Source organism: Acanthochromis polyacanthus, chromosome 18 (genome assembly GCF_021347895.1).
Source record: "Acanthochromis polyacanthus isolate Apoly-LR-REF ecotype Palm Island chromosome 18, KAUST_Apoly_ChrSc, whole genome shotgun sequence".
Classification (NCBI taxonomy): Eukaryota; Metazoa; Chordata; class Actinopteri; family Pomacentridae; genus Acanthochromis; species Acanthochromis polyacanthus.
Window position 1 is genome coordinate 7,077,950 of NC_067130.1, and position 22,355 is coordinate 7,100,304.

The window sequence follows — 22,355 nt, forward strand, 5'->3', positions numbered from 1 at the left end:
ACATAATTCTAGAAAAGCAAATGGAGCCAAAAGCAAAATTAAATGTTGCCGAATGAGCTAAATTGTACTTCGTGTTACATTTTATTCCAATGTAATAACAACTGAATGCAGCCATTTTGCTCCAAAATTGTTAATACTTTTGTAGTTGTTTTTACAAAGTGCCAGCGCTAATAAAAAATTCCTGATAATACACCTAGAATTAAAATATGATGTTTTTTCCCTCGGTGCTCATGTGCAGACGGAGCGACATGACGTAAACGTGGCATATGACCACATACGCGAGGGGGAGGGGAGACTGCAGCTGCGCCCGGAACTACACTACCCACAATCCCCAGCGCGCGTCAACAGCAACAGCTCGGATGTTGCGATATCGCTGGCAGCCAAAGATTGCTGTGGTTGCAGAGATTAGACCGCTTGGTTGAAACCTCTGCCTAATGTTTTGGTGGATGTCAAATTGTGCAGTTACATATCAGCAGCTACGGTTACAGCACACGGAGTCTTTTTTAGCCTCCCTTTTCAAGCCGACGCTTGTTTGTGTTGATGAGAGGCTGCGTCGCGCTAGTGCGTTAGCTAACTAAAATCATAGTTTTGACTGAAAATGGGTGCAATTAAATAGCTAGACGCGCAGCTAAGCTATGTGGCAGCAAACGGTCGCTTCACTTCACTGAGGATGGAAAGATTTTTTCGGGCAACGCTATCGCACGAGTTACACGTCGGATACATCGCACTCGAAGACGTTATCTTCAGAGGATAACCTGGATAACCTTAACGTACACGAAATGTCATAGCGCGTAAGTAGCTAGCACTGAGCTAGCTGGGTATTGGCTGGACGAGATGGAGAAGGACCTAATGTTTTCATCGTCAGCAGCCGACCATGAACAGCTGGGTGGATAGCTAAAGAAATACTTTCTCCGGAGATGCTTTAGCCTCCTGGGTGGTGTAATTCACTTACATAACAGCTAGTCGCAAGCGCTCTAGCTATCACCAACTGGCTTGTGTTGGCAGGCAAATGGGAAATTTGCCACCAAAAATCTGGGTTCTCTCAACATCAGCATACGTGACAAAGGCATCACCGCATGTTTTTAAGGCTCCAAATAGACTCGTTTAGGTGTACAATCTGAGCTTGCACCGTTTATCTCCGCATCATTTCGTGCACACAGGAAACGGCAGCTCATCTGGGTGTCTGAGACTGAAGCCGCAAATCATCCTCCTGTCGTTCAGACAACATGAGGAAGTTCTTTGATTCGCGTCGGGAGTTGGTCAGCTCCGGGCCCGGTTCTGGAGGAGGAGGTGGCAGCTCCGGGTCCAGCCATGCAGGCGGAAATTTCATTGGCCGAGCCTTCACTGTCGGACGGCACCAAGTCACTGTTGAGGAGATAATTGCTGAAGGTGAGAGGGGTGCTGCACAGAACAGATGATGCCATTTGTTTGTCTTTTCTCCCTCTTTTCATGCATGTTGTCGAAGCGAGACAGTGACGTGTGCTCTGCGTGCTAAAGCTGAATGTATGACTCACATGACAGAACGGAGATGTAACCTTAGATCATCCGTGTGGGGATGATGGAGCTTTGCATCTATGTATCATGGAATACATAGATGCAAAACAGAGGAGATCCACTTTCTCTGAGCTGACTGACATGCCAATTATCTGTTAGCTCCTATGATTCAGAAGTGTGATTCAAGGAGATGTACCAAGGTGCCAGGCAGTGTGGGTGATCCTTTTGAAATGAATGAAGGTTTAGTGTAAAGTAGTCACTGTATTCATGAGGGTAAAATTCCTGATGCTGGTTGTAGAGGCCTGAAGCCTGCACTTGAGCAAAACAAAGTAAAGGTAGTGTAACTTTGAGACCTGGGAGTACAGTAGAGTATCTTTAAAGATCATGTTTGCTTTTCAGCAGCTGATGCTAATACAGACTATAAACTGAACGAGAGTATTGTTGTTAATCATGCTTTTTCTCACTGACATCCCCTTACTCTGTTCACAATTGATTCAAGTTTAAATTACTGTCTACTCATCTTTTCAACTAAAGACTGCGGTAATTGCAGTATTCCTGCTTTTAATCGGCTGCGTCAGACTGCCAGCTAGACAACAATTTCAAAGTGAGCATCTATTCTTTAAATAAAGTGCAGTGCAGCTAAATACAGGCACCAGAAGCGGGTGTAAATTGTCAACCTGCACCTATGTTCATACTAGATAACTGTTGTTATAGTACCACACTGCCATGTAATGCCATTACACACATGTCACGCTGAGGATACAGTATAAGCTGCAGTGTCTGCCTGAAATTGATGACTCTGCCACAGCTAAACTCAGCAAAGTGAATTTGTGGTTTGAGCTCCACCAGATGGTTAGGCCTCAATGTAGGCCTCTACGTAAACCCTGCAGCAATGATATGACTAATAGATAGCGCTATAAGGCTGCACCATTTGGTCCTGTTTGTCCCTATTAATGCAAGACTTCATGGACAGAATCAAATGGCAACAGTTGTTGAAGTATTGAGGTATAAAAACGATAGCTCATCAGCTAAATTTCTGAAGTATTTGTCTCAGAAAGCTTGCAAGAGTGTTGTAATGTTGGTTTTTCCACTTATTTTGTATTGATTGTAGCTAAACTGGTAACAATCTTGAAGTGCGGCAACAATCAGATAATCACCCAGCTGTTAACCATCAAGATCACTGACGGTTTAATTTCGCACCTCTCTTCTTCTCTCAATCCTGCAGGTGGTTTTGCAATTGTGTTCCTTGTGCGAACAAATCAAGGGGTGCGTTGTGCCCTGAAGAGGATGTATGTCAACAATGAGCATGATCTGCAGGTTTGCAAACGTGAGATTCAAATAATGGTGAGTAGCTGCAATCAAATATTTCTCTGCTGGTTCTCACTCTGAGCTGTTGTGGTTTTGTAGCTGACTATAACCACGTTTTGGCGACGACAAAACAGAAGCAGAGAAATCCAAATATGCAGGATGTTCTGTTCTATCCAGAATAACTAAGAACAAGTGCTGAATTCAGTACATACTCAGCCTGCAGCAGGGCTGTTTGGATCATTAAAGCACCATATTTATTAATCCGGTTCTTTGTTTTCAGTGACTGTTTAGTTGTTGTTGAGATGCTATTATTTCACTATTGATTGCTGGCAGTGACAAAAAAAAGGTTTCAGTCCTGACTGCATAGAAGAATTTTAGAAAAATAACATTTAATCCAGTTCTGTTAATCAGGGTTTCAAATGGTCAATATAATAGACATTTTTGTTTATAAAATGATCATAAATAACAAGAAAATAAATGGATGTCAAAGTATAACAGACTCGTTGCCTCGACTGTACTCTGACTGATCAGGCTTTGCGTCATGAGTAATCACCCTCCCAGAAGGCCCATTCTGAGCCAGGAAAAACCCCGTAGTTGTTCTCTATGGGCGTTTGACACATTTGTGATGAATACTGTGTATTTGCTCACATAGAATAACACACATCTGAACATTCCTGCTATAAATGTATTGTACATATTATCACGTTCTATAGGCAATATGCAGACACAGCATAGATTTATTTAGTGAATGAAGAGGCATGTAGGCTATGGTAGCCTGCTGCAACATTTGGATATTCAGTGATCTTGGAAAGTTTAAAAACATTTTCATGGCATTCTTTGAGTTCAGACCGTACACAGGACCTCTGTGTCTGAGGGGAGCACTCAGGAAGGAAGGAAGGGAGCAATGGGATGTTCAGATTACACAAAAAGGAAAGATTGCATCATTCAACAAGTATTCAACAGAAAAATGCACATTCTTGGCCTTGTTTTGCTTTTGAATCCAACATTGTTTTAATTTAATAATAGGTGCAACAATGATGCGATGCCCTCTAACCTCAGAGTCTTTCTAGTTTTGTCTCTCACTCTCTTTTACACACAGACACTGACACAAACAAATATACACACAAGCACACAGAGAGACAGTGCTTCACCTCAGCTGCAGTATTTGACATTTTTTTCATTACCTAAATTAGATTCCTGATTTCAGCTCCCCACTGCAGCGCCCTCTGCAGGTTTGACCAGGTTCAATGAATGAGTTACTGAATTACAATTCATAAGCCTCTTTTTGTAGCAAAATATTGAAATGTTTCTTTCGTATTCCATCGTTTTTGTGTGTCACAAATCCTGTTGTCGCATGTGGAGTATTTTCTGACATCACCCAGTCACTATAAAGGACCTTCAGTCATATAGCACCATGGACACAATGCAGTAGTTTACAGTTTTTGTCTGTTTTGGTAAAAATCTTATGCTCAGTGGTGTGTTAATGCTCTTGATCGTGTGTTTGTCTTCTTGCAGAAAGACCTTGTCGGTCACAAGAACATTGTTGGTTATCTGGACTCCAGTATCACAGCTATGGGATCAAGGGATGTATGGGAGGTTCTCATACTTATGGATTACTGCAAGGGTGAGTGCTGAAAGGGAATGGGACATGACTGCAACCACATACTTTGATGAATGAAAAAATTAGATTTGAGGTTTCAGTTTCACAGTGAATATGTGTTTCTGTTTGGTTGTGCTGTTGATTGAGTAACAGCTAGTAAGATAATATGTCTGAAGTTGATTTGTCTGTTCTGCTGTATAACTGGATATTTGTTTTGTTTTTTGTTGTTGTTGCAGGAGGGCAGGTAGTCAATTTGATGAATCAGAGGCTGCAGACCGGCTTCACCGAGTCTGAGGTGCTGCAGATCTTCTGTGACACCTGTGATGCTGTTTCTCGCTTGCACCAGCGCAAGACGCCTATCATCCACAGAGACCTTAAGGTGACACATTTCATCACTTACGCTGTGTCTAAAACCAGCCAGTCACACTCTCCTCCATTTTGTTTGAAGTTCTTTCACATCTTGAAATGCACAAGTTAAACAGCTCCATGATCCAGTTTCATCTGGAATCAAGATGATCATGACTGGGCTCTTGCCGTGCTGTCAGCTGCACTGCATCAGAGGATATTTGCTTATAGTTGAGCTTTTCTCGCCTGTGGTGTGGCAGGGCGCTTTTTATATTTTTCAAGCTCAGCCGGGGGTGTGGGGCTGCAAAACCAGCACTCATTCACAATGAAAAACAGCTGTTCCTCTCCCGGCTTTTCGAATCCAAATGTGTGGGCAGTCTGTAATGCACTACTCTATACTATGTACTGCAGAAAAACACAGGCAGTGTAGTTGTGTTCAAACAGGGTCAGAACCTACTGCAGATCACTATGCTGTCATTTTTTTTAAGGAATCGAGACTGATCCGTTTGTTTGAGTTGAAGCTGCGTTTAATTATGAATTGGACTAGTAAGAGAAGAGAGGAGAATGTCAGTTGTCAGAATACTTCAAATACCGTTAACTCCCTGCAGAGAGCAGCTAACTGCAGCGGAGTTGTTGCCGTAATTTGAAGTTACTGGCAAAATTGTTTTAATCTGTGTATATGCATGACTTTGTTGCGGTGCAGATTTATTTGTTTGTCTCATAAAGATTGAGAATTGCTTATCAGGGTGAAGATGTACACACATAGCAATTTAAATAAGGTTTAAATGCACATTAGGAGTGCATTAAAGTGTCATAGAATCTCAAAAAATATGTCACATGTTGCTTTTTAAGCTTCGCATGTACATCAAGTCATGTAAAGTTGTTTTCAGTTCACTTAGTATGACCAGGTCTTTGAGATTAATGTGTGGAAATGTGTGTGTCACTTTGTTTGAGCCTAATGAGAGGAGGAGGGAAGGTCTGAATACGCTTAAATCTGCATGTCATAAAGTGAAGGTAGCTGCAGTGCATTTTTTTTCTCCATCATTATCTGAAGTGTGCATCTCGCAAGTAAGAAACTCCAGTGTTTGATTTGGCAGAGAGGGTCAATTACTGCTCCACCTCCCAGCACTCAGACTCTAAATTGGTCCTTTCATGTAAAACTCCATATTGTCCTCAGCCAAAGCAGCTCTGCATCTCTGCCCGAGTGTAAATCAGCTCTTGTGTCTCAGGTGGAGAACATCCTCCTGCACGACAAGGGTCATTATGTGCTGTGTGACTTTGGCAGCGCCACTAACAAGTTCCAGAGCCCACAGACCGAAGGAGTCGCTGCTGTGGAGGAAGAAATCAAAAAGTAGGTGCCTCTTTTCATCTGCAGCTTTCACTCATTATCATTCTTTTTTTGGGCGTAGCAGCACAAAAAATGTTAGCGGTTTTGTTTTCCTTGTGCGGCCTTGTAGTTTTCATATCATTTTCTTGACTTATATGAACCTCAGTTGTAGTATTTTGAACAACAAGGCTGAAAATATGATGTAAAAAAAAAAATCACCGCTTTCACGTTTATATGCATCTGTGAGCTTGCATACTGTGTGGGCTGTTTAATTTCAGCATCACATTGAAAACATGCAGCTGTCTTTCTAATTTGTTCCTGTTCCCTCGTTGTCGTCTCCCTTCAGGTACACCACTTTATCATATCGTGCTCCTGAAATGGTGAACCTCTACAACAACAAGATTATTACTACTAAGGCAGATATCTGGGTGAGTGAAGATGACAGACGTGTGTGATAATCATAATGCTGCTGCTGTGTGCATAGAGCAGTGACACAGTACTGCAGGTGACACATACAGCATGTCATGTTAAACTGAATCCTGTAGCTTTGATTTTAGTCTGACATAATCACACTTAATCCTTTGTTGCCAATGATTAATGAAACAGGTCTTCAAGAGGAAAATCATTAAATGTATTGTCCTGTTAAATAGCTTTGATCTTAACGGGTGTTTAGACGGGTGCAGGTTTTTCTTGTATGATTATTCTTGACTTCTCTTCTCTTCTCTTCTCTTCTCTTCTCTTCTCTTCTCTTCTCTTCTCTTCTCTTCTCTTCTCTTCTCTTCTCTTCTCTTCTCTTCTCTTCTCTTCTCTTCTCTTCTCTTCTCTTCTCTTCTCTTCTCTTCTCTTCTCTTCTCTTCTCTTCTCTTCTCTTCTCTTCTCTTCTCTTCTCTCTTCTCTTCTCTTCTCTTCTCTTCTCTTCTCTTCTCTTCTCTTCTCTTCTCTTCTCCAGGCACTGGGCTGTTTGCTGTACAAGTTGTGCTTCTTCACTCTACCCTTTGGTGAAAGCCAGGTGGCCATCTGTGATGGCAGTTTCACCATTCCAGATAATTCCCGTTACTCTTACGATCTTCACTGCCTCATTCGTTAGTGCCTCTTCCTTATTCGTTAATGTTTTCAGCAACATCAGATTCAGTTTTACTTGCTGGCTTTTGTCAAGAGGGACTCATGTTTTTCTTCGTGGTGTTATTTCAGGGTACATGCTGGAGCCAGACCCAGACAAAAGACCTGATATCTACCAGGTGTCCTTCTTTGCTTTTAAACAAGCTCAGCGGACCTGCCCTGTTCAGAATGTGAAGGTCAGTCTCTCACAGCTCCAGGGGCAACTAAAATATTTGGATTTGCTTGACTTTCTCTTATCAGGAATTTTTTTCTTTTTTTTTTTTTCTTTTGCTCAGTGGAATCTGCTGTGGTTTCTCTGCCTGACCTACATAGACAGATATGTCAGTTGTCACACTGTGGGAGGAAATCAGCACTGATTCATTAGTTGCACCCAGTAGAAAATACTCGATAGCCATGACAGCAGTGATAAGTTTTCATTGACTTTCATGGTTTTGTCTTGGGGTGACGCAGTGTTGATTTCTTTGTGAAGATTTTCCTTTTTTCCCCTTGAACTAGAATTCTCCAATTCCTTCGAAACTTCCTGAGCCAATCAAAGCAAGTGAGGCTGCTGCAGCAAAGAAGAGCCAGGCTAAACCCAGGCAAGCATGACCTGTGCACACTGTATTAGCATTAAGGCTGCAGTAACACTGCATATTGTGGAAGTAATTAGGTACAGTCGCTATTGTGATACTCATTAAAAAATTATGTTAACACTGTTTGCCATGATTAACACCAAGGCCGACGTCTTCCCTTTGTTGCCAGACTGACAGATCCTATTCCCACTACTGAAACCTCCATCACCCCTCGCCAGAGGCCCAAAGCGGCGCATACCCAGCCTGCTGGTGGCATCCTACCCATCCAGCCTGCTGCACTCACCCCTCGCAAGCGGGCTAATCTCCCTGGTGGTGCAGCTCAGCCTGTGGGTACGTACAGCACTCCGTCCTTCTTCTCTGATCTGTCAGAGGAAAAAGAAGCCGATCTTTTGAATAACGAAGTGCACAAATCCAGGAATCCCTCTAATCCTTTGTGCACATATTGAATAGCGCAATTCTCAACGCGAACAGATCGAGTATGCAGGTTAAGACTCGTGCAAATTAAAGCAACTTAACCACAGGCTCAGTGATTATGAAATGATATTCTCTGCTCCTCTCTCACTCTGTGGCATTACTTCAGGTGATGCGAGTTTTTCTGCCTGTTATTAATCCTACAGATCTACTTGTGAGCATTTACCCAGCTATCTGATCCTCCTTTACACACTTTGATGAGGATTGTAGTGTTATAAATGCAAATAAACCCGTTTTATGTTGCTTCATGTTTAAACTGCTGTGCATCTGTTTGGCTATTGAGAGTAAATTTGCTCTTTTTGACACCCCACAGGAGTCAGCTTAGACCTTTCACAGCCAGCTGCAGCTCTCCAGTCCCAGAAGGCGCAGACTTCAGCTCTGCCACTCATCCAGTCACAAAACAATTCAAGTCAGGCTGCAGCTCCACAGAAGCAGGTACATACTCACACCGAACAGACAAAGGAGCTTTCTGCAGTTGGAAATGAATGCAAATGCGCCACATTTTTCAGTGTGCAAACCCAGAAAAAAGACAGAAACAAATGTCTTCAGTAAAGCAGAACTCATGACTAGTTGTTGGTTTCTGGGTGGACATACATCAAATCAAGATTTTAGTTTTTTATATTTGAGCATTTACTTCTTTTCTCTGCTCATCTAAAAACCTGGGGTTTGAATGCCTCTGGGAGTCTGTGAAGGACATTTTCCATCATCAGCTGTCATATAGACTAAATTAGGTGTCAGTTCTTTATAGGAATGGACAGATTAATTTGTCAGCCCTTCATATATATATGTATATAAATTTTGAGTTACATTTGGAACACTGCATTATTCTTCCTGTTCCAAGATAGTTTTCAGATGTGAGCTTGTGTGAGTGGCAGCAGGTTCTGTCAAATATCTTTGTGTGATAGGCTGTGCAGCCGGTCGCAGCTCCAGCAACAGAGACGGTAGCAGCAGCAGCATCACTGGTAACCAAGGCTGACGTCCAACCACAAGCACAGCCAGCAGTCCAGCCACAGACCACGTCTCCCTCCGTGGCCAGCTCCACCTCTCAGCAGGCAGCACAGACTCCATCCAGCCCGGCTCCGCCTCAGCGTCCGGCTCGGCGCAAGCAGGCCAGCGTGGCTCAGCCGCCAGAAGCTCAGCCTTCTCCCACCAAGCCGGCCTCTGCTCAGCCGGCGGTATCTCAGCAGCAGCAGCAGATAACTCAAGCATCAGCTGCCCAGGCTCAGAATGCCTCCTCTGAGATCAGCCAAAAGTCAGCTGAGACAGTGAGTGACCTTCTGCAAACAATTCAGCTTCAAGCATCATCAGCACTGCAGAGCTGTTAACAATGTCTTTTGTTCTGTCCGTTTTTATTTTGACTATAAACTGTAACACATGGGTTGGTATAAAGTTCATCCCAAAGTTTCTCACTAACCAAAGACATTGAAGTGTTTTAGCACATCAACTCTGAGTCTTTGTGGGAAATATTTGTTTGTCTTTGATATTTGGGCCTCCTTCTATTTCTATATTTTTTCTCAGACTCCACCTGCTACTCCAAAGACGACTGAAGAACGAGGCCACCAACGCACACCGAGTGATGCCACAGTGAGTGCTGTTAATGCTGTTCCAGTGAGTGAGTCCTCACAGCAGCCGCAAGGAGCTAATGGAGAAGCTGCCCTCAATCAGTAAGTGGCATAAACCTCTGGAATAGACCTGAAGAACAGTCATAACATAACTCCTCTTCTGTGTGTTGTATTTATGATTTTTTTGTTTTCTCTTTACTCGTAGATCGCTTACATCTCAGCCAAGCACCACCCAGCCTGTGCAGCTCGTTCTGACTGATGCAGTGCAGGACCAAAGTAAAGCTACACCCACTGCTCCTGCCTCCGGCGGTGCCAGCAATACCCCCACACAGCCAGCATGGAACCCCTTTGACGATGACGACTTCTCCAACCTCGCTGCTGACGAATTCAAAACTGAGGACAAAAAGGCTAATGATAACAGTTCAGTGCTTGTGTTTGTTTGCAGCATTTTTAATATGCAATAAGACAGAAGTGATGGGATATATAATATTTTTTTTTTTTTTAACCAGACTTACCTTCAGAAACTGAGACAGCATCCTCTGAAGAGTTGATACCAGGTCTGCAGGCCTCAGCTTTGGATGCTACACCCCAAGAAACTGGTATGTACTATTTAATGTTTAGACCGTCCTTCTTTTGGCCTACATGGACCTGGACCTTTGAGACTCCAGAAACCAGTGGTCTGATTATGTAAAAAAATGAATTTAGAAATGTGTATATGTGGCCTTTAAAGTGCATCATTCCTGTCAACATAATAGGTTGTCAATGTCAAAACGAGTCTGATTTAAAGATGTATTCATTTCTTTATCAGGATCACTGAGTTTGAAATTTGTAGTAAATTATCCTGATAAGTTTTTTCCCCCTTTCAATTTTTCACTTGTCTTATGATACTATGATGCTTTGTACTCTGAGTCTGAAGGAGTGTATTAGAATGTCAAACTGGAGAAGTAAACCACTTAATGCACTTGATCCATTAATCCCTTGAATTAGCTCTGGAAAACAGTAGCTGTCAGTGTGCACCACATAAATAAAAACGGAGTTTGATCTGACCGAAAAAATGCATTTAAATTCTCTGGCAGCGCTGCCGGTGTAGCTGCTGATTTTTTTATTTTTTTATTTTTGTTTAACGATTGTATTGATAAATATGCCGCTTAGAGTTTCTCAACACTAAAAACATGTGAGAATGTGCTCATGAAGTTTAATGAATTAAAGCCAAGAGAAAGGCTTTGCAGACCACTTGTCAAGTCACACTTGAAGCCTGACTAGAGTATATAGCTCATGTATAGAACATCATGGGGAAAGTTCATTCTACATAAAGCTAAAATTACATATATAGTGCAATAAAATGCAAAACCAGAACAAACTCATTGAAAAACAGTGGATCTCAGAATCCCTCGAAGCTTTGTTAGTACAGAAGAACAAGCCAGAATTACAGCGAACCTTAAACTGATTATAACGAGCTAATGAAAAGGAAAAGCATATTGCCTTCTCCTCTGATAAATGATGACAAAATGACAGATTTTAAACAGTGCGCATGGAGCTCAAATTATATTCGTCATTTTATATTTTTATTCACTGCAGACCAGACATGTCAGTCGAATCAGTCATACACCCAAATATAACTTTTGTTTAGAATATGTGCTTTAATATGCAATCGTAATAACTTGTCCTGAGAGAAGTTGTGCAGACAGTTTTTCTGGATGCAGCACGTAGACATCCTCAGTAATGTTGAACTTTAAGGTAACTCAGAATTGATTCACTGCCATTGTTTCTGCTCCCTAGTTGAAAGACCATCAGCTATTCTTGATGTGGAATCAGGAGCCTCACTGTTGGCCGTCCCAGATCCTTTCCATACCCTCGAACTGTCAGACACACCAGGTAAATATTTCTCTCTGTGGATTAATATTGTACACACAAATAGGCATTTCTGTGGTGGTATGAAACATGAACTCAGTTATATGAACAGATTTTTACACCATTTGTGACAGTGATTCAGTAACAAGGAAAACTCAGGTACATCTCTTATTATATCCAGACCTAAAGAAAGATAACATTAATAAATCATGATATAAAAGTACATGATCTAAACATATGCAGCAGCCAGTCTGGCTCCAAACCAAAATAACATCACATCAAGGTCTTAAATGATTCAAATGTTTAAGTTAGACAAGAACCACATCCACTTTTTTCTCTCCTGATGGAATGAGAGTTTCTTTTGTCAGTATTTTTTTTTTAGTTTAAAAACAATAAAACTTGTACTACTTTTGCTGTTTTAGTTGCTAACATGTTTCCTCTTCTATTCTCTCACTCCTTACTGATCTTAGAGAAGCTGATTGAAGGACTCAAATCTCCAGACACAGCCTCACTCATGCTTCCTGACCTCCTGTCATTGTCTGATCCCTTTGGTGGCTCTGTGGAAGAGTCTGCAAAAGGTGTGTGTGTGTGTTCAGGTTTTTATGTTTCAAAATGCATTTGAAGACACATGAGAGAAAATATATTCAGCAGTATGGTATGCAGATCAGACTTCCTCATCAGTCTGTGCAGGTAAAGCTGACACAATCAGTATTTTTATATTAATAATGGATCAAATGACCACGTTTTTTTGAGAGTGCTGCTAGCAGCGATGAACCCGCTGACACGGACCGCTGCAGTTTTTATCAGCTCAGCCAAGCTTTGTAGTGTCTTTTAGACAGTCCAGGTAGTAGTATCCTACTGGAATATAAACTGTAATGCGGCATTATTTTAATGTTGTATTCACACTTTGTTTCTTCTGCGACCAAGTGGCCAAAACCGATGCCACAAATAGTACCACAATAACAGCTGTTTTTTAAAATATGGCTACTAGTTATGACTTCTGTTTTTTTGTTGTTGGCAATTGTTTCTAGACTCCTGTTTTGTTCATTAAGGTGTTTTTGCCGCAGACAACATGTCTCACAAATTTTATATGCATGATTGGAAACTTTCTATATCTTAAGGGACATTCCACACTGTATTTTCACCATGTTTTAATAATAATAATGTGACACAAAGTTATTTATGTCTTCACCTACCTGTATACAACTCTGACACCTCAGACTTTTAGCTTCTTATTAAGATTTTGTAGTATTACACTCTGAGTTGTAGAAGAAACCTTAGTCACAAAGCCTGGTATTTATCTGTCATTGTACATCACCTATAACAAAAGTGCATCCTCTCTGCTCTCTGCTTTTGCTTTCTCCTGACTGGTCCAGACCCTCTCACTGCAGACGACTCTCTCCTGGGCTGCTCTTTGATCTCTGGTCCATCTGCTCCTCCGGCAGCCAGCAGCGCCACCTCCTCCGTCTCCTCCGCTCCCACCTCCGCTGCCTCTGCTTTGGATGATTTCAGTCTGTTGTCTGGAGACTCCACACAGCCTAAAGCGGGTACGTTGTAAGAAACTTGCAAAAGAGGAAAGCAACCTCCCACTCACTGCCAGGACTGAATTTAAAGCAGCGCTGTGAAGCACAGAGAAATATGACTCACTTGGCGTGATGAAGATCTTTGAAAGAAACCTGTTTTTTCTATAATGTAGGGGTGACAGTGTGCAGCAGTTAGAGATAGGGAATAGTGAACAATTATGTAATTCGGGAAATACCAGAAATGGTCGTTTTTGATTTTAATTGTGAGCAGCTGTCCTGTAGTGGACATTGTCAGGGGAGCAAAATACACAAACTTCCACTGTAGCTTATAAGCTATATGTAGACGGCGTGTTGTCAGCGCTGTTTTTGTACAGTAAGGATGACACCAGCAAGTAACCAATCTGTGGTGAGACTGCAGAAGCGCTGAAATGCTGTTTCAGGCACGGTGCTGCAGCTGACTGAGCTAATTAGCCTGTTGCTATTATTAGCATGTTTGATCATTCACTCATCAAGTTAAGATGCAGACTAAAATGTGTTCATTTATGCAAAATGACATAGAAAGAGACAAGCAGGAAAGCTGATGTGGTTGTTCAGAGTCTCTCTTGCCAACACTGATCCTATCGCTGTATGCAAGGATTTGAGTGGCTTCATCAAAATTTGCTCTTCAACTGCATATGTGGATGCAAAACAGTATTCTGATAAAATTTATGCATATTTGGAGTCAATATTCATGATCTAATCCTCATTAGGGTCGCGGAGGGCTGGAGTCTATCCCAGCTGACTTAGAGTGAATTCAGGGGACATCCTGGACAGATCATCAGTCTGTCACAGCGCTTCATATCGAATCAAACCATCACACTCAGATTCACACCTGTGGACAATTTAGAATCACCAGTTAACCTCAGCTTGTTTGTGGACTGTGGGAGGAAGCCGGAGTGCTCTCAGAAAACCCATACGTGCACTGGGGCTGGACCCGAATATCCGAATATTCATTCGCTACGGCACTCTCCGGATATTAATTTGGTATCTGAATATTTATACCAGCACAGTATATACTATGACATATCACAAATTCAATTCAGAAGGAAAATTAAAAATTAGGTTTTATTTGTGCTTTGGTTCACCATTTATGCCTTGTTCAAAGGAGGACACTTTCTGTGCAGAAAAGTTTCAACCACTGGGTGGCACCAAAAGCATTTCTATTGCAGTTTGATAAATCCAGCGAATCCCAATTCATCTTGTTTCACACACATTTAAAGGAAAACCTCATTTATCACTGTCATATTTTTCCTGACTGTCCTACTTAAATAAGTTTCCTATGTCACATTGAGTTCATTTTAATTTTGAAAAAAGTAGTGAAGTGCTTCTTTTGAATGAAATTATATGTGAAATTGTATTGTGAGAAACTGAAGCTACACAGCTGTGGTTTAGTTGTTGGTCCTTGGCTGGTGAACAAACGCATTTGAGTGTTGTTGACAATGCCAACTTCAAATCACAGCCTGACTGTGTGGAATAGCTGCATCAAAGTAATTACTGCTTATGTCTCCTCATAATATCTTATCAAAAAGGCTTTGTGCCACTGGAGAGCAGTGGATATGTTCCTGTAGTAATTTCTGACTTTATTAACATTTTACATTGTGAGGAAGATTAAAAATAAAACACACAGTTTGTATTATGACTGTTTTCTGCAGCTGTAATGTCTTTAAAACGTATCCATCCCTTGGGACATTTTCCAAGAAAATACTTTTTATGGAGACTGTATATGTGCAAGAAGTATCATCTCTGAAGTGCACTAATAGAAATGATCATCCTTTGAATTGACCACAATGCGGCTTCATCGTTCACACTGTTGGCTTTTCATATTCATTGATGAACAACCGACCTTTCTTCTGTTATGCAGATTCGTCTCTTCTGATCTCAGACTTTGAGACCCAACCAGCCAGTGCAGAGGCCGGCACAGAGGACGAGTTTGATCCCATTCCCGTCACAGGCCGAAAGAATTCCCAAGGTAGGTCTTTACGCTCTCCTCAAGGACACAAAGGTGGGTCATGATGTTGTTCAAGATGATAGAAGCATCCAGGAATTTCCCAAAAAAACGAATAGCAGTCAAACGTCAGTTACCTGTGCTACTTTTACATCATGTTTCAAAACCTCTAGAGGTAAATGGGTAAACCTGCCCTGTCTCTCTCTTTTCTCTCTCTTTCTTGACCTCTCTTCTCCCCCCTCTTTGACTGCTTTGTTTGCTTGTTGTGACTCCCACTCCTCTGCTTCTCCTCCCCTCTCTGTTCGCCTGTACTCGTCTCCCCTCCTTGTCTGTCCGGCCAGTTTCAGGAGGCCACTCGCGCAGTAACAGTGGCGGCTCTGAATCCAGCCTGCCCAGCTTGGCCCGCTCCCTGATGCTGGTGGATCAGCTCATCGACTTGTAGGCGGCCCCCCTCCCCCAGTAGAAGCTGTAAACACTGGATTAGAGACTGGCATAGCATAACAACAATCAACACTGTTGTCATAGCTAGCTTCCTGCACCCCCCCCCGGCTGCCATCTTCATTGTAGTTCCTACAGTAGAAATGTCCGTCACCTTTCAGCGCTTCTTCATTCCCGCCCTTTCCGCCGCATCGATCGCATTTATCTGGCTTCTCTTCGCCTCTCATCTCTCACCCTCATTTTTTTCTCTTTGTTGTCGTCTCCATGCATCATGTGTTGTCCGCTGGGAAACAGTGGCCAATAATCATCATCCTTTCTAAAGTTTAACCATTCCATCCTTCTGTCAATCAGGATATAATATAGCTATCCAGTTTGTTTGAACAATACTGCATTATGTCTAATAGCAAACAATAGAAGATCATTGTTGTAATGTATAATAGGCATAGTTCTAAGTGGTTGTAGTTATTATCGTGCACAAGTGAATTTGTCGTCGTTTGCCTTTTTTAAATTCTCCTCCCCAGATTTATTTGCACATTTTAAAGAAAAGCAGTAGAATTATCCGACCATTAGTCCAAATGAGGTTTATTCCTATAAACGCCAAACTTCTTTAAAGCGTAGTCATGTAGTCTGATTTGGGCAGTTGCATAAATGTGACCTCTGTCGGGGCTGTGGGATGGAATATCTTTAACAATTGAACCTGCTATCGATTTAGACTGGAAAACATCAAATTGAGTTGCAGTCTGGAAACAAAACGGCCATAACCACGCAGCGGCGAAGCATCATCCGAGAAGCAAACTTTTTGACCGGTGGAGTTGTGAAAGTGTGTCCGCTAAACGTAACGCAGAAACAAAACGCCACGCAAATTCTGTCCGAGCATTCAACGTGAACTCGTTCTCCAGACAGCCTGTGTGTTCAAAACAAGCCCCCGTTCTCATTCGCTGTTATTTTGAGCTCAGTTTTTTTTTTACTTTTTATTCCTCGAGGCAAGCAATAGGGTTGTGTCGGAATTAAATGACAAATCAGAGTCATTTAACTGTGCTAATAGCAGCGTGCCATATCAGTGAAATGCATGAACTCATGAAAATAATTTGAATAATAAACAATAATAGGGAGCAGTAGAAATACAGTAGCAGTTCTATGTAGACAGAGCATTCATGACTATTCAGGTAATTTCTTGGCACTTGCAGAAACAGTCTAATATGTCATTTTAATTTAATTTCACACGCTCACACTTTTCTGTTTTCGTATATTCATTCCACATCGTGCAATCCCTCCTACATTCCTGTCATTTGTTTACTCCCAACTTATGTAAATAGATATCTGCAACCCGTGCAGGTCCTTATCCAGACCGTATATATGAAGTCATTGTCATAAAGCTTTACTTGTGGAAAACATATTGCTTTACTTGTGAAATCTCTTTCGCTCTCATATTTATGCATACATGTATGTATAAATATGAGACATTGTTTTCCTGTTAATACATGTTAATATGAATAGAGTGTTAGAGAATGAATGTAAGTAATAAATATTAGTCTATAATAAAATATATCTATGATTCTTAACATCATAATCATTCAATAATATTGAAGAATACACTATATAAATATTTCATTCCTCTTTGTGGAATTGTGTGTTAAGAACGTTTTTTTTTTTCTTGGTTCTATCTACTCAGTAATTGTCAGTACATTAAAATGTATAGATGATAACCCTGGTCTTTGTTCAACCCGGAAGATTAGGCCGAATCCCACGTCTTACTCCTCCACCGTTGTGAAAAGAAAGTGAGCCTGTGTTCTGTTTGTTTACATGGACTGACGAAGGATTATATTTTTATTCAAAACAGTCTTCTGGATAAGTAGGAGTTTAACTGCTTGAATTTTAGTCCTGTTCCGTTTGAAATTGTGCTTTTTAAAGGCTTTCGTTTGGCTTTTCGTGATCACAGGATTCATATCAAGAAGCATGGCAGTGTTGTTGAATGTTCTGTTCATGTGTGTTGGTATACAGTGTTATGATCAGTATGTATGTGCGTGTGGAGTCTGAATTGTTGGATGTGTTTTCCAGTAGCCTACTTGTGTTGTTGTTTGCTGCAAATCTGGCAACAGTCACGTTGTCATTAATATCCTCCTTTGAAAGCACAGGCCCCCCCCCCCTTCTAAATTCTCTCAGGTAGTCAGAGCTACGTCACTCTCTTTCTCCGAGAGCTGGAAATGTACAGTATTGGCTTACTGCTCCCCATCCTCACTGTCCTCTAGAAGTCTGCGCTTCATATTACAGTTCACTGAGTAACAGATCTTGTCTGGTATGTAATGTGTGAGGGGCTCTGTGAAGTGTGGAAACTCTGTCAGTCTTAGAGTGGAGATGCAGCGCGGATGCTGTAGCGGTGCTTTGATTATCTGACAGCGTCACGTCAGCTGTCGAGGGTTAGAAAATATCAGCTCCAATCAGCAATATAAATGTTTCTGGAGGATCAAACAGATGTGTTTTGTTTCCCGTGCATGATTACAGAGGGAAGACAGCTTTCACCTGTTTGGTTTTTTCATTTTGTCACGTTAGAAAGGGACTTTAAAAAGCACACTAAATGTCACAGTATGTTTTTGTGAGACCGACTGAAAATATACTGGAGGAGTGAAAGTAATGATGTTTTCATAATCAGAATTTAAACTTAACAAGCATTTAGAATAACAAACTTGTCATTTTAACTCTGATAAAGTGCCCAAATCTTAACAGGTTTTCACATGTTGATTACGTATAATTCATTACCGACATGTAACACGGAATTAAAAGCAGTTACCCTGACAATGGCTCAAGTACAATTAACTTAGAAATCTAAAACCTAGAATCTGAAAGCAGTGTCAAAAGCATGCAGTGCACGAAGTGACTTATTCAGATGTTCTTTCATTAAAAAAAATCAAGAAGTTTCATCTTAATGTGAGGTTTTTATATCGGTGTCATTTCCGTGTTCTCTATCTGCCCCCCAAATTTAGAGCATTTTGAGTTGAACATTCACAACCTATACTTTGAATTACAGCATCTTTTAGGACCTAGTGAATCTGCAGAAAAGTGACAGGAAGCGGTTTTCAAAGCACCAGCCTCTTGGTGTTTTACTGCAGGTGCTGCATGTGCAATTGAGCGCTTACGTTTTCCACCATCCTCTCTATGATCCTTCCACCGAACAGCTCAGTCGTCTGCAGTTACTGTTCGAACCTATGCAACTCCCGAGCTTTTCTCCCCGTAGCCGCCAGTGTGCTGTTGTAATCAGTAAAGCCGAGCAAGACGAGTCCTCGATGTGAAACAGAAGCCCCTCGTTTTCTCTGTTGTTCCGCCGAAAATGAAAGCTGTCGATTATCTGATACTATTGAGTGTTTTGAGACGCCTCCTGTCGTAATGGCCCAAACCTGCGTCAGAGCTGTGATATCGTGTGCTCCTTCTATTTTTGTGAGATAACTAAAGAATTATAAAGGGATGGCAAATAAAGTACAAATGTGAATGTCAACGTGTTGAGTTTTTAATCTGCAGAGAAACACACTGTACTGGAAACGTGATAGTGTTTTTACACTAAAAGGCAAGTAGTGATCTTTGTGTTTCAGCATGTATACTGTGCAGTGTATTCCATATTTTAAGCATCTGTAAACTTGTATTAACTATTTCTCTTCAGACATGCATGCAAAGACATTTACATAAAGGCTCAGTGACAGAGGTGGATACCTACATGTGAAATAAAACCACTGAATGTAATATTAAAGCTCAAGAAGAGTGCAAAATAATTAGCTTTTTTTTAAAAAAAGTCTTGTTAAACCAGTAAGGAGTGATATAAGATGTTTCAGTTTTCTTTTAAAAATATATCTGATTACTTAGTTTTATGTAGCTTAAAGGTAAATTAATCCATTGCAAAGTGTGATTTTAAGCTGAGAAGCTACATATAAAGGACTAAACCTCTAGATATGATAGAACTACGTATATTAATACTACACAGAGTTAAACTTAGGTTGCAGCAAGAACTATGGAAATTTGTAATTTTTTCTTTTTGATGGAAGATTTTCTTATTGTTATGGATTTGATTACTTTAAAACATGCAGCAACAAATGTTTATTCACAAATTATCCTCAGGGCTTTTGTGTTAATGTTGATTACACATTTCAACACAAACCCATGAAAAATAAGCAACTGGTGAGTCTGAAAAGGCACTGCAGAGAAAAAATACATTTAGCACAGAGATACAAACGTCACAAATTCACAATTACAAAAGATTGATGGAAGTTTTCACGTTGATTTATTAAAAAAAAAAATCCAGAACATTAAGTGTGAGGGTTAGTTGTTGTTGAATGATCCTGATTTGCTGAGAGAGTAAAGGCCTGTATTAAAGTTACAGTTTATCATCAAATCTACGTTAAAATGCAACATCATGTAGGAAGGTAGGTTTATGTTTGCGATGTACTACTAAGAATCTTATTGGATAGCAATGTAATTCTCCTCAGGTAAGACCAAACATAAGCTTTGTCTTCTCTCTTTGTTTTGCATTTTTCTTTTGTGACTACAGCTTTGTCTTATATGAGTTAAAAGGAAAAAAATCACTCGATTATTTAAAAGTATAAAACTCAGTCAGCACAAATAATGGCCATTTTTTTCTAAAGGAAGTTACCGTAAATATATAAAAGAGAGCTCTCATCAAAGATTTTGTTGAGAGTTCAGCCCGCTTGATTCTTTTAAATGAAGCATCTGTTTCTATTTAACAGCACTGGTAGAAATAGAATATGCAAGCGATTCAGAAAGCTTTATAAGGTCATGAAAGCTCTTCCAGCATCCTCCAGTGTGACCTTTGTCCCATCTCTTCCACATGCAGACCTGCAGAGGGAGCTCAGCAGTAATGAACTGCGAGCAGCTCGGACTGCAGCTCCTGTGCAGCTCGCTGAGGAGAAACAAAGGCCGAAGACCCACCAGAGCTCAGCTGCATGTGTCTATAATAAACACAATGAGTGGAGCCTTCAGCACCATTCAGCTGATTCCCCCAGGCTTCATTTCATACCTGTCAACCAGGAATCTCAGCCTCCAGACAGCCCTTTCACCTCTGATGTCTTCCAGCTGGCCCCTTTTAAGACGTCAGGAAAAGAAAGCAAGATGGCATTCAGCAGCTCCTCCTTTTCTGCATCTCATAAACCTGCTGAGGCGTCCGACGTTTTCCTCCAGGCACCGTTTGGAAGGAGGCAGGAAACCACCAAAGCTCTACCTACTAACGCTCACATGTTGAAGTCTGGTGTGCAGCAGATCTCAACCAACAAACAGTGTCACCCGGTCAGAGTGTCGTCCACTCCTGCTTTCCAGCCTCTCGGCATTCGGTCTGCTCCCCTCCGCACTGAGGCTCCTCTGCTGCAGCAGCCGGTGGCGGTCCACCGGGTCGTCTCCAGGGTCGGTCAGCAGGCCGCCGTGGGCTCCGTCGCTGTGGGGCCCCTGCATTCCTGGACCATAGGAGGAAGAGCTCTGGACGACCCGTTCACCGCTGCACCTTTTCAGCCCAGATGCTCTCAGGGGAAGCCCTGATTTCAAATTTTAAAAAAGCCAAGTCAAAGTTTGATCTGCAAACAGTGAAAGAGCCAAAGTGTAGCTCAGTGGCAGTATTACCGACAATTCCCACGCAGTTTTAAAAGAATGAAATTATCCTCTTACCTCTACCTCAGTCATGTCATCTGTTTTAAGTCTGTGCACAATCATGTCAGCACTTTACAGTCTGAACTTTGAAAAAATCTCAAGATTGACTTGATTTGTGACTGATTAAAATAAGTTAGAATATCAATAAGGTTGGTGTGAAAGTCCCAATCTGTCACTTTTTAACTCCTCTAAATGACAGTTTTACTCTGATAAGGAATTATAACCTTTTAATGTGTTTACTCGGTTTATTTTTGAAAACATTAGTGCTGTAGACCAACATTTAATGGCACCAGAAAACATAAAGAGCATAGGTGTAAAGTGGCTGCTTTCAGTTTTACTCCATGCATTTAGTCGCATGTTTTAATCATATTTAAAATCATTCTAATTGTTTACTCTTTGTTTACATTTAGATTATGGATTGTGCCTTTAATATCAGTGTTATACTTCTAGTTAACATTCATTTTTAATGCTGCAGATGATACCAAACATTATGTTCGCTAAAAGCCAAAGAAGTCCTGCAGAAGCTGATGTTTAACTTCCTGCACAGCTGAAGCAGAAAACAAATATTGATGCAGTTTCTGCTTTCGTATTAACGGAGTTAACGCACCATAAATGTTTTATCTTCCCAATCAATTGGCCGAAGTTTGGAAGGATTTTACGCTCTATTTACCTGCTTTACTGCTTAATTATTGCTCAAAGGTTGTTGTTGCCATTTTCCCACAAACTGCTACCAGTTGTTTTGCAGAAACTGCTGACATTTTAGCACGAAATGGAACCTCCACTGTTTTCACGTCTTTGTAGCAGTTGCGTTGCTTTCGTTGGTACCACATATCATCTGTGGTTTGCTGTCGTCTTTATGAGGAGATTCTCAGGAGGCATTAAAGACAGAAAACCAACATCATCTTTACCAAGCTGAGATTTTAGTAAGAATCTTTTGAAGTGATAAATTTTGCTTTTTACTTTGGCACAGATACGAAAGGACTCTTTTTAAACTGTACTGCCTTTGCTGACTATATTTTGTAATTGCATTGCATTTTTAATTGCGTTATTTGACTGTTATTGCTGGACATTAGAGAAGGTTTTCAGTGGAAAATAAATGGTTTATGAACATAATGGAATCC

General features: G+C 41.1%; 1 protein-coding gene across 3 annotated transcripts; it reads left to right on the forward strand.

The window, feature by feature from the left end:
* Positions 1-314: 314 nt before the first annotated feature.
* Positions 315-22,347, forward strand: LOC110957690 (AP2-associated protein kinase 1-like). Of its 3 annotated transcripts, none has more exons than XM_022203860.2 (20): positions 315-1,389; positions 2,720-2,838; positions 4,318-4,426; positions 4,639-4,781; positions 5,977-6,098; positions 6,421-6,502; positions 7,024-7,156; positions 7,266-7,369; positions 7,689-7,771; positions 7,935-8,095; positions 8,550-8,671; positions 9,142-9,501; positions 9,755-9,900; positions 10,004-10,218; positions 10,308-10,397; positions 11,578-11,673; positions 12,120-12,227; positions 13,026-13,196; positions 15,073-15,180; positions 20,432-22,347. In XM_022203860.2, the coding sequence occupies exons 1-20, from the start codon at positions 1,227-1,229 to the stop codon at positions 21,124-21,126; spliced, it is 3,330 nt and encodes a 1,109-aa protein (XP_022059552.2). In that variant the 5' UTR covers positions 315-1,226; the 3' UTR covers positions 21,127-22,347. The 3 variants fall into 3 exon arrangements, with proteins under 3 accessions (XP_022059552.2, XP_051794745.1, XP_022059554.2); XM_051938785.1 differs by having other exon boundaries at positions 10,004-10,211; positions 10,307-10,397; XM_022203862.2 differs by lacking the exon at positions 20,432-22,347 and adding an exon at positions 15,498-19,084 and having other exon boundaries at positions 317-1,389.
* The last annotated feature ends 8 nt before the right edge of the window (positions 22,348-22,355 follow it).